The sequence below is a fragment of the Suncus etruscus genome, chromosome 1 (assembly GCF_024139225.1).
Source record: "Suncus etruscus isolate mSunEtr1 chromosome 1, mSunEtr1.pri.cur, whole genome shotgun sequence".
Lineage (NCBI taxonomy): Eukaryota > Metazoa > Chordata > Mammalia > Eulipotyphla > Soricidae > Suncus > Suncus etruscus.
Genome location: NC_064848.1, coordinates 151,191,398 through 151,204,623, shown reverse-complemented (window position 1 = coordinate 151,204,623; position 13,226 = coordinate 151,191,398). Strand labels below are relative to the sequence as shown.

General features: G+C 40.5%; 1 pseudogene and 1 gene segment (V, D, J or C); both read right to left on the bottom strand.

The window, feature by feature from the left end:
• Positions 1-2,813: 2,813 nt before the first annotated feature.
• LOC126023972 (T cell receptor beta variable 5-1-like) lies at positions 2,814-3,361 on the bottom strand. The segment is given in 2 exon segments: positions 2,814-3,202; positions 3,313-3,361. Coding segments are annotated over 2 exon segments (438 nt in total).
• A 7,745-nt stretch (positions 3,362-11,106) lies between these two features.
• On the bottom strand, positions 11,107-11,749 carry LOC126023892 (T cell receptor beta variable 9-like; annotated as a pseudogene).
• Positions 11,750-13,226: the final 1,477 nt, after the last annotated feature.

The following is a 13,226-nucleotide window of genomic DNA, read 5'->3' as shown; positions in this document are numbered from 1 at the left end:
AGATCTGCTCCCCCATCATTACCTTCCTGGTTCCACACAAGGAGACATTGTTTTTGTTAACATGTATATTAAGAATGTATATTAAGAATAAGAACTGGGATTTTAACTCAGTTGATTATACAAAAGAGTTGTACAGAAGAAACCAGACAAGAATAGTGACACCTGAATGAACATATATCTTAGCCACAAAAGAAATCTTGATGGGGCCGAAGCGGTGGCACAAGTGGTAGGGCATTTGCCTTGCATGCACTGATGTAGGACTGACTGCAGTTTGATCCCCCTGTATCCCATAAATATCCCCCAAGCCAGGAATGATTTCTGAGTAAATATCCAGTAGTATCCCCTGAACATTACTGGGTGTGGTCCAAAAACCAGGAAAAAAAAAAGAAATCTTGAAAATCATCTGGAATCCATGAGTAGTCATTCTGGAAAAAAATTGATTTCTCTCAGCTGATACTGGCTCTTCTCAAGGAGAAGGTGAAATCAGGGCATTTCTAGAATTGCTTTGCCTACCCACTCAATATTGATCATTCATTCATTCATTGCCCCATTTTTATGATTGGCACTCATTGTTTATTAAATGAATAAACCATTTTTTCTCCCCCCCCTTGAATTTAAAACCTATTGATTTAAATAGCCAAACAACTGGAAATTCTCAATTTTGATAAATCCTAGGACCTCAGGCAATACGTATCATGAAATCCCATCAGACATGAGCAGGATGTAGGGAAATGCTCCTGGAAGAAACTGAGATTTTGTAGAGAGCTGTTAAATAGGAATTAGCCTTTTTGGACTTGATTCATTCCCCATCCCATGTTCTGACTGGGTTCAGGTCTGTCTAAGACTCTCCAACAGGACCTTAGAACACTTGGGTTTACAATGCAAATGTAGAGCTCCAGGGTCCCTGTTCTAAGAGGCTGTGAAGGCTCTATTGGAAACAGGCAAACCCTGTGTTTATGTGCAGAAAGGGAGCCGCCCTGAAGTGCTGTGGATAAACTGCTGGCACACAAATACACAGATGTCTTGTTGGGTACAGCAGACTGCAGCGTGAGGGGGAAGCTCTTTGTATTCTTTCTCAAGACACTGTACCCATCTGGGACTTCTCCTTTGTCTACAATATTAACTCCAACTGAATAGTAGACCAGTTTCAACCCTTGTCCCATATCCTGACGATACCAGTACATGTTTTCATGATTCATATCTTGGTCACACATCAGTGTTACACTCTGTCCAGTCTTCAAAAGCTGGAATGTGGGGGTCTGAGTGATGTCAGCCTTGCCTGGACCTGTGGACAGAAGAAGTTGATGCTGCAGACATAGAAGAAACCTAAACATGGGATGGCAACATTATCATCATGAGAGGACCTTGCCCGGGACTCACCTATCTTCAACAGCCAGAAGACCACACAGGCCAGAAGGGAGACAGCCATGGCAAGGTTAGGAAAAAGGAGGTTCTGGAGTGCTGAAGAGAGATGGGGTTCCCAGAGACTCATTCTGAGGTGTCAGAATTTTGTCTAGACACCAAAACACCCAGTTGAAGACCACACCCCTTCTCATAGTGAGAAAAGTAAGGCATAAATGTTCTGCTTAGGATGAAAGGGTGCCTTTGTCTAAATCACATGTCTTATTAGTTCTTTCTTTGCAAAACTTTTTGTAACTCATATTTTATTTATAAGGTAAAATTTTCATAACTCACTGCATTTATTCATGTGACTACATAATTCTAAGGATTGGTAAAAAGCTTTACAGATTTCCAATGGCCTTAAGACTTCTGTGTCCATGTACCCTGCCTGATCTTTAAGTGATTTGCTTCATCTGTCATATTTTTGTTACAGTCACTTATTTGCTATGCATTTGGGCCCGTGATGCAACAGGTGAGGGCAATTTTTCTTTGTGTCTGAGTCTCTGAAGATAGAACTAGGAGCAGGTGACTTACAGAACCCAGAGGAACACATGAGGAAGGCAGCCCCAGGTTTGGTGGGAAATCCTGTTCTCATTGTAAATTTTAACACATAACAGGGATGAGGCATGTTTTTGTGAAATAAAACTGCATCAGTCATATTTTAAGATTTAAAGAAGGTCTGGAGAGATAGCACAATGATAGGGCGTTTGCCTTGAATGCAGCCAATACAGGAAGAATGGTGATTCAAATCCTGGTATCCCATATGGTCCCCTATGCCTGCCAGGAGCAATTTCTGAGCGCAGAGTCAGAAGTAACTCCTGAGTGCCACCGGATGTGACCCAAAAACCAAAACATTTTTTTTCAAAGATTAAAAATACTGTATTCCTTTGCACAAATTACCACAGTGGAATTATGTCATACTTCAATACAGTACTCTACTAATATGTACCATAAAACGTACTCCCCCCCCAAAAAATATGGGGAAAATGTCTGTTCATCTTATGGAATGAATGCTGCCGAAGCTGAAGCCTGAGAGCAGGGGAGAGAGCAGATACTAACCACTTGACATCTACAATGTGATGCCCCCTTTATTGCACAGGCCTGCCACATAGGATGAGCAATCAGGTTAATGCACTTTCACCGTCACATATAGAGCTTTTATTTAAGACTATTTGATCGCTGCTGCGACTTTTATTTTTTTCTCGTTTTCCTCATCTAAAAACTATGTGTGTCTTATGGTCAGGTATGTCTTATAAAGCTAAAAATACAGTAATTCATCAAATTCATTACAGTGTTGAAACAATCTGATCCTGTGAAAGTTACTTTTCTTGATATATGTAAGTAAAACAATATTTTATCTTGATTCACAGGCAGTAAATACTCTTCAATATAGAAAAACTGTGCCATACCGACTAAGCATGACTGGCTGGCAGCTTCCCTGCCACTGTCACTTGGGCTGGGCAGGAGAGTTTTTGTGCAGGAGGCTGCTGAGCCAGCAGGGCTGTGAGGCTGCTGGCACAGAGGTACAGGGCAGAGTCTTTCACTTCTATGGATTTCATATTCAGCTCAGAGCGAAAGACTGAACTGAACTGCTGAACTGAGAAGTGATCAGGGATGCTGCCTTTCTGATACTCTCTCCCATCATAATACTGAACCAGAAATTCAGGGCCCTGGCCTATGGCCCATTGGTACCAGTTCACGTTATCATGCCCGGATTCATAGAAGCAACTCAGGGTCACTGTCTGACTTCTAGCTTTGATCAGGAATTTTGGGGTCTGAGTCACCCCAAGTTCCACAGGGCCTGTTGGAGAAAAGAGATAAAGGGTTGAGGGAAGACATAGCCCTAAGGGGGCAGCTTGTTCTCAGGCCTAGCAAAGGCCAGAACAGGCCCACCCTGTACCCAGGACTCACCTGCTCTCAGAAGACAAAGGGCCACACAGCAGAGGAGCCTAGAGCCCATGGCAGTTCATGGACCAGACATCCCCAGCTCAGGGCAGGCCCCACAGTTCTGTGCTCCTGTTTCTGATAGGAGCCTCTGCCTGTGATGTCACTGACAGATGTTATTGTGTGATATGCTCCTGCCTATTGTCTGGGACCTGACAATCCAGTGCATATCAGTAAGAAGACTCCATATGCCTATCATATAGGTCCGCAACTAAGGGTGCATGTGAGATGAGCAGAATCTACCTGTCTTCATTTACCTAGTTCTGATTCTGCCTGCACCCAAATACCCAATTTCTTTTGTGTGTGTGTGTGTGTGTGTGTGGTTTTTGGGTCACACCCGGCAGTGCTCAGGGGTTATTCCTGGCTCCAGGCTCAGAAATTGCTCCTGGCAGGCACAGGGGACCATATGGGGCGCCGGGATTCGAACCGATGACCTCCTGCATGAAAGGCAAATGCCCTACCTCCATGCTATCTCTCCGGCCCCATTTTTCTTTCTCCTCGATTCCTATGATGTCTCAGAGAAATGGTTCCCTTTTTGTTGAATAGTCTATATGTAGCTGCACATTCCTGGCCAGAGGAATGTGATTTATCACCCTGTGTTCCAGGACCTCAGCAGAGAACTTAAAATGCATTTCAGTAAAAGCAAGAGCTATTTCCTCTGGTGGTACAAGTCTGTCTCCCGGATGTCTGGTAGTAAGTGGGTTCACAGCACCTCCTGGTGGCTAAAAGCCCACATACTCATGGGTAAACTCAATAGCTCCATTAACTGTTAAAGCAGAAATATCCCTTGATACTCATCCCAGCTGCCTCATCATATACCACGAACTTACTTTACTGCCACCAGCTTCACTGTTTTAGGTTTAAAAATTAAGCCCATCTTTAACCTGATAAAGAATAGAGGGACCAGCAACTTGGTGAAGTGAATTATTACTGTAACATTTTTTAATTTGCTAAGATGTAATAGATCTGTTAGAAAAATTAAATCTATAAAAATAAACTTCAATGATGTCAAGTGGAACTTTATTTAGAAACATATTTAAGTTCTCCTCCCATCAATCAAATAGTTTTTCAGAAATAAATGATTAACAATTTTAGATAGTATGTATATACTGTGTATATATTCTATAGTTTAATATTTATATTAAGATTTTGAAATAGTGTGGTAAACTATTAGACTAGATCAGACTATACCAATATTTTCCTCATATTTCTCGCAGAAATCTGTGTATTTGTGTATCACAGAAATGATCTCATACCAATTTTTGCCCAATTAAAACTTGCTGTGAGGATTATACTCGTTTAAAGAATGAGTATAATTTAGAGAACATTACATGTTACCACACAGAAATTCCCATACCACACAAAGCACGCTTGCACAGAAAAAAGGGAATGTTCTTTTTATTTTAATTTACAGTTGGCAAGGAGCCAGGAATATGACTCAGTGATAAAGCACATTCAATGTAGATGGAGAGGCTGGGATCTAAGCCACCATGGAAAAAAAAATAAAACAAAACAAAACAAAAAGAAGCCCATATTCCCATTCTCAGAGAAACTCATATTAACTCATTTGTGCTAAAAACAAATTCTGAATACCTGGGGACGAAAATATGAACATCACAGATGCAAAGTAATATTAGCCCTTGTTTCTAGAATAAGAAAATATAATAAAGAGTAAAACTAAGCAACTTACTTTATTATCTTGTTTTTTGTCTTGTTTTTATACCACATCCAGAATTGCTCAGGACTTACTACTAGCTCTGTCCTAGGTATCATTTCTGGCAGGACTTGTGAGACAGTATGTTGAGTATGTTGAGACAGGTGTTGAATCCAGGTCAGCTGCATACAAAGCAAGCACTCTTAACACTTTACTATCTTTCTTGCCCCTCAGCCTGCTTTTGCAAAGTAAAATTTATATGTTTTACTTTAAAATCATAAATTTGTTTCTTTTTTTAATTATCTTTATTTAAACACCGTGATTACGAATATAATTGTACTTGTATGATTACAGTCATGTAAAGAACACCCCCCTTCACCAGTGCAGGATTCTCACCACCAATTTCCCAGACCTATCTACTCCCCACTCCACCCACACCTGTACTCGAGACAGGCTTTCTTTTTCCCTCATTCATTCACATTGTTATGATAGTTTTCAGTGTAGTTATTTCTCTAACTGCATTTATCATTCTATGTGGTGAGCTTCATGTCATTAGCTGCACCTACATGGGAGGATGGGGGGAAGTAAGGGTTGGGACTGAGGCAGTAAAATATTAGAAATGAGCTTTGTAGGGCAGTATCAAGGTCCCAATACAAGATGGATATTATGGATATATAGAATATATGCACACAATAATATCAATATAAAAAAAGAGAAAAAATTTTCACTGACTGTCCCAATATAAACCAGTGCTAGAACAGCCTGCCCTCCTCCCAGAGTGCATTCCCATTAGTGTAGGGAGAGATAGAGTGAAAGCCTGTTGACCCCTATAGAGTCCACCTAGATGTGTTTCCAGGGAAAGACTGAAGTCCAGAGGAGAAAAACCCTATACCTGGCAAGAGCTGGTCTCCAGAATCAAGGACGAAATCGGAAGCCAGATGTCTGCCAGCCCTCCTCCCCATGCACCTCCCACCTGGAGTACGGAGGGAGGTGGGAACCTGACGACCACTAAGAGTCCACCTGAACCCACTTCTGCCCATCTGGGCTGGTGCTCAGGGAAGGCCTGGAGTCAGGGGAAAAAGACAAGGATGGCTGGGGGTCTGCTAAGCCTCTTAGCACTCCCCAGGCTAGGGAGAAAGGTTCTGGTATGGGGCCTAAATTTTTGTTTCTTAAAATTTTGAAGTTACACAAATTATGGATACATCAAACCTAGCTTGAGCAGAAGTCAGAACTCCATAATACTGAGACCAAGTTTTTGGAGTGCAAGAGAAAGACTGGGTTTTGCATATTTGCCCTGATGTCATATAATGCTTGAGTGTTGGGTTAATAGGATTGATCTGATTCTACCTGACTCAGAATATGCCTTGTTACTCATTGGCTGGAAACATTTTGAATGTAGCACCTTGGATTGGTGTTGGTCCCACCTCCAAGTGTGGCGATTTTTGATTGAATTTTTGAACTCAGATTGGAAGGAAGATGCTCTCTTTCATTTCCTGGTCTCCAAGAAGTTTTCTGCTTCTTAGGAGTAAAGGGCAAATGTGTGGGAACCCTGAAAATCCATTTCTCCCTCCAAGCGTGTGTGTGTGTGTGTGTGTGTGTGTGTGTGTGTGTGTGTGTGTGTGTGTGTGTGTGTGTGTGTGTATGTGTGTGTGTGAATTGTTTTCCAGACCATTGCTTCCAGACCCTCATCTCTCCAGCGCTCTGGTTTTAGAATGGGAGGATTTAATTCTATATACTTGAGCTATGGAGATGCTGAGTACAAAGTCTAACCAGAAATTTATTGAATTGATTGTGTAGTAATAAAAAGGAGTGTGCAGAACCTATCTTCTATCATTTCACATATTTCAGGATCTTACACTACTTTTCCCTGACATTGCACAATATAAAGGATAAAGCCAATTTGGGAACTAGAACCCAGGATCATTCTGAGTGCTCACAATTTGAAGGCATCTTGAAGAACTGGAGGAGGAATTCATATGCATGAGGGATGAGGACAAAAGCAGAGGAAGAAACCCAAGGACATCAAGACATCTGAATTCCCTGTTGAAGTTCTTAAAGAAAAATTCTTAGAAGCCTAATGAAATGAAGAAATCAATGGAGGAGTGTTAGGTTACACCTTATTTTACCTAAAGCAAAGATCATCCCTGGTTCCTTTGTATGTTCATTTACTACTTGGATTTATCCCCAAGATAGTCTTATCTGTAAACCTGGGAGGGACTGGCTCAGGATAGCCTGAGCTATCTGTCCTTATTGCCCCACTCAGAGGTGGTTTGTGTACTCAATAAAAACAAAAGTTCTGTTGGGCAATGGTTGAAGAGACAAGGTAGAAGACTGCCAGACTATGTGTGTTTCACCCTCAGTCTGGCTTGGATCATTTCATGTGGAACCCTGATTCAGACTTGTTCACTTGGGGTTGGTGATATGGTGCGTGGTGAGAATTTACAGAGGAGAACCTTAACATTTTAGAAAACGATAAGAAATATCCAAACTGAGTTTAAAAAAAAATCCAAAAGTTGGGCCAGAGAGATAGCATGGAGGTGGGGCATTTGCCTTTCATGCAGAAGGTCATTGGTTCAAATCCCAGCATCCCATATGGTCCCTGGAGCCTGCCAGGAGCGATTTCTGAGCATGGAGCCAGGAGTAACCCCTGAGCGCTGCCGGGTATGACCCAAAAAACCCAAAAACCAAAAAAAAAAAAAAATCAAAAGTTGAACTAAAATACAATTAGATGGGCTCAACAAGAGTACAACAAAATCTAAAGATTAAATCAATGAACTTGAGAAAATGAAGAGAATTTGGATGAGAAAGTCTAGTGTGTAGGGTGATCATCCTGAATGTGGATATTCTGAGTTTGGTCTCTGGTACTTCTTTTGATCTTCCAAGCTCCACCAGTAGTGATCCTGAACATACAGATAAGAGTAATTCTTAAGCCTGGCTGATGTGATCTCAAAACAAAACAAGAATTTAAAACTATTTGTGTAAAAGATTTATAAGATCTGTAACTTTAAATTGTATTACAAAGCAGTAGTCATTGAAACAGATGATACTGAAATAAAGACAGACCAACAGATCAGTGGAATCGGCTTGAGTATTCAGAGAATGTTCTCCAGACATAAAATCAATTAATCTTTGATAAAGGGGCAAGAAATGTAAAATGGAGCAAGGAAAGCCCTTCAACATGTGGCGTTGGTAACTGGTCAGCCACATGCAAAAATGTGAACTCAGACCTCCATCTAACACAATGCATAAAGGTCAAATCCAAATGGGTCAAAGACCTTGATCTCAGGCTTGAAACCATAAGATATATAGAACAACACGTAGGTAAAACACTCTATGACATTGAGACTAAAGGCATCCTCAAGGAGGAAACATCGTTTTCCAAAAGAGTGGAAACAGAAACTAACAGATGGGACTATATTAAGCTGAGAAGCTTTTGTACCTCAAAGGAAATAGAGTTATGGATACAAAAGCAACCCACAGAATGGAAGAAACTGTTCACCCAATACCCATAAGATAAGGGACTAATATCTAGGATATACAAGGTACTGACAGAACTTAAGAAAAAAATCTAACCACATCAAAAAATGGGGAGAAGAAATGAACAGACATTTCCTCAAAGAAGAAATACAAATGGCCAAGAGGTATATAAAAAAATGTTCCACATCACTACTCATCAGGGAGATGCAAATCTAAACAACAATGAGATATCATCTCATGCCACAGAAACTGGCACACATCACAAAGAACAATAATAATTAGTGCTGGTGAGGATGTGGGGAGAAAGGAACTCTCATTCACTGCTGGTGGGAATGCTGTCTCGTTCAGCCTTTATAGAAAATATGGAAATTCATCAAAAAAAACTGGAAATTGAGCTCCCATATGATGCAGCTATGATGCAGCTATGATGCACTCCTAGGGATATACCTAGAAACACAAAAACGCAATACAAAAATGCATTCTGCACATCTATATTTACTGCAGTGCTATTTATAATAAGCTGAATCTAGAAACAACCCCTTCAACAGATGAATGACTAAAGAAACTGTGATACATATACATCATGGAATATTATGAAGCCATCAGGAGAAATGAAGTCATGAAAATTTCCTATACATGTATAGACATGGAAGCTATTATGCTAAGTGAAAATAAGTCAGAGGTAGAGAGATAGACACAATAGTCTCACTCATCTATGAGTTTTAAGAAATATAAATGTCATATTATAATAATGCTGAGACAATAGAGGGCTGGAAGGACAGGCTCATAATATAAAGTTCACCACAGAGTGGTGAGTGCAGTTAGAGAAATAACTACACTAACAGCTATCGTGACAATGTTAAAAGTGAGAGAAGTAGAATGCTTGTCTCAAATACAGGCAAGAGGTGGGGGAGGAGGGAGATAGGGGTCATTGGTGGTGGAAATGCTACATGTTGCACTGATGAAGGGGAGTGTTCTTTTTATGACTAATCCCAGCTATAAACATATTTGTAATCATGGTGCTTAAATAAAGATATTTTAAAAAGAAGATTTATGAGAAATCATCAAGTAGAATAAAACTCAAAATTTCTGGGTCAAAAAGAGAAGTAGTTTGTGTGATAGCAGAGTTCCAAATAAGGAAATGTACATAAGATTCATAGCAGATTTTTCTATCAATACCACTCACCAAAAGGAAATGCATGAAATATCCAAAGTGCTGAATGATAAAAGACTCCCAACTAAAATTCCCTATCCAGTTAGACCATCACTCACCTTTGAAGGAATAAAGATTCCCTTCAATCCTTCAAAAGTTTCAGACAAAGGAGGGCCTCAAGTTTCCTGACAAGAAGAGTTTTTGTACTGGAGTTGCCTGTCCATGAGTGGGTTCCACATGTTTTGCCAGAACTTCTTTACCCAGCATAGAGCAGAAAGAAGGAACCCAGTAAAGGACAACCAGTGGGGGGCTGTTCCTATTTAGGGACAAGGGCACAGGATCTAATTTTGATTGTGAGTTTTTCTTTCTGTGGAAATGTATGATAGTAAGAGGCTGACAAACAGGATGGAGACTCCACCTTTTCATCTCAATAGCTATTTCACATGATCAAATTCTTTATCTTTTTTTTTTCTGGTATTTGGCCACAGCTAGTGATGTTCAGGGGTTACTTCTGGCTTTGCACTCAGAAATCGCTCCTGGCTTGGAGGACCATATGGGATGCCAGAGGATCGAACCCAGGTCTGTCTTGGGTCAACCCGGGCAAGGAAAACACCCTACTGCTGTGCTATCACTCGGACCCAAGTTCTTTATCTTAAGGACAAGCTCCCTTCTTTTTTAAGTGCGAAACATAATTGTGTTTGCTATATAGTAATTTTCTGATTTGTAACTTAAAATTTTATAAGCAAAGGAGTCTTGATTAGCAAACATGAAAACATTCATTTGTACTTGTTTGGAGCAATTGTGCAATTCAGTAACTGACCTGTGTATGCGAAAGGCAGTTGCCAGAGAACCAATCAGAATTTCTAGAGTGATTACATTTGCTATATTAAACCTTAAACATCCATCAGTAATTATGCTTATTTTTACTATCTCATGCAATTTATACCTGAGAGGCCAACAGAGGATAGTACCCTATGTGTATGTTGAACAACAAACACTACTGATTGAATGAAGATCATTCTGCTTCAGTGCCTCCTTGGTCATTATGCTGTGATAGAAGACAGATCTTTTCATTGCAAATATTACTTTCACATTGATGTGCACCTGGAAATGCACAGCTGACATTTTATAATGATAATCTCCTTGAAGGAGTTCACTGGGTCCGGCTCTGCAAGACAGAGGAATGCAGAAATGTGGACCATAGTTTTGTTGTTTCATTTGATGTTTTGTCACATTGGATCAATTAGAATATACTTTGATGTGATGTACATGTTCCTTAAAGTTTTCAGGAAAGAGGCTGTGAAATTTGAATAAGACTTCAAGTCCTGATCCAAATTAAGAAAGAAAAGCTAGAGGAGAGGAGAAGTGGGGATGATCTCTAGGGGAAAGAGGGGAAAGAATAGTTAACAAACAGCAATAGTTTTGTATTTCTTGTCCTTCCAGTTTTTAAACATGAACCTAGGAAAGTTATTTTCCATCATATACACAGGTAAAACAATGCTTTGCTATGCATTCTGAGCATTAAATCCTTAACCCTGCCTAAGCATAGACACTGCCCTCTGTATAGCCTAAGCATAAATGGCTGGCAGCCTCTTGTCTCTTCCTGGGCTGGACAGGAGTGTTTTTGTGCAGGAGGCTTCTGAACAGGTGGCAGGGTTGTGAGACTACTGGCACAGAGGTACAGGGCAGAGTCATCCACTTCTGCGGACCTCATGCTTAGCTCAGTGTGAAGGTCTGAACTGAACTGTTGAACTGAGAAGCGAGCAGGGATGCTGATACTCTTTCCCATTGTAATACTGAATAAGGAATTCAGGGACCTGGCCACATATACGAAATGTATACATTTTCGTATTTGGGTTCACAGAAGCATCTCAGGGTAACTGTCTGACTTATAGTTTTGATCAGGTGTTTCAGGGTTTGAATGACTTCAGGATCGACAAAGCCTGTTGGAAAAAGAGAGAAAGAGTTGAAAGCAGACACAGAGGAGCCTCCTGCTAAAATCATCACGGTGGCAGATGGCTCCTAGTCCTGTCAAAGTTCAGCACAGACCCACCCTACATCCTGGACTCACCTGCTCCCAGGAGACAAAGGGCCACCCAACAGAGGAGCCAGAAGTCCATGGTAGCCTCATGGACCAGACACCCCCAGCTCAGGGCAGGTTCCAGAACTCTGTGCTCTTGTTCTGTTAGGAGCCACTGTCTGTGATGTCACTGAGTATGTCACTAAGTGATATTCTCTTGCCTGCTTGTTGGGTCAGAACCCTGACCTCTGCATTAATACTCTAGATGTTCTTTCCTACCTGTGAGGTCTCTGAGTATTGAAGCATCATCTTCAGATGTCCTCAGGCACTGTGTTCTCTACTGCCTGCTATCCCAGCTTCCACAGACTGACCCCAGCTTTTGCCTCTACTTCCTGTGTAGTCAGGACATATACTTGTGCTGGTTGTCCTTGAGCTGATAGCGGTTCTAGGTACATCCATGCTTTCATGGACTGTGGAAGGATGAGCAGAGCCACCTTTTAGGACACTGTCACTGGAGGCCCATCCAGGCTTTCTCTTCTCCTGGGACCCTTTCAGGGTTACATGGCAACACTTGTCCACAGTATCTCTATATGGACAAATGTCTAATTAACACCAGATTTTTCTTCCTAGTCCTAACACACTCCTAATGTTCTGGCCTATTGAATAGAGTTTGATCTTCAAACGTAGCCTTAGATGAGGAAATACATTGTTCAAACCAGCATTCCACTGACAAAGGATTCAGTGTTTCATCTTGTAATAACTATGATAAGATGGATGAGGCAAACCAAGATTATTCAGGCCATGAATGTATATCAAGGGGACAGCCAGTATATTTATTCCTAAAAAATTAGATTTATATACATATATATTAAAATAATCATTAGAAAATTCAGGTAGTTTCCTTTGTATACATGCTTATGTACATTACCTACTTATTCTCATATAAATTCCTGAAATAAACAATGAAATGAATTACAAGTATGGTAGCTCTACATGACTGACACTTTCTCTCATTATCCAGACATGTCAGTGTATAAATTCCTAAATCCATTTCTTATCACTTTGCCTCTGGCAAAAAAACTCAAGACATGTCCTAGCTATGAAAATCATATTTTTCTACCTAACAATGATTCAGGTTAAAGGACATACTTTATTATAAACTAGAAACTCTGGTTCTGCTGACAATGGTCTTAGAGAAGAAATTTTCTTGATGGTTTGACAAGGCATCTTTTCTTTTAAACTCTTTGCCAACATTAAAACATGAATTTAAATACTGAACTAGGCCTGAGAACTGAAAATATAGAGAGTACCACCTTAAAATCCTTGAATCAAAGATGGTTCTTCTATCAATTTATCTGGGACAATTAGGTAGTGAAACTACTTAGGTTAAAGAATCATGTTGATCACTTTCCTGGCCTATTCTAGACCCTGATGTGATCCCTGGCACCACATGCACTTCTTCATTTTTGCCTGCTGTGGCTCTGGTAGCAGTTGAGCATTATAGGGATGACCACCAATCCCACATTGCCCAGTATCCCTGAATATGTCCTCTACAAAATCAACAATAAAAAAATGAC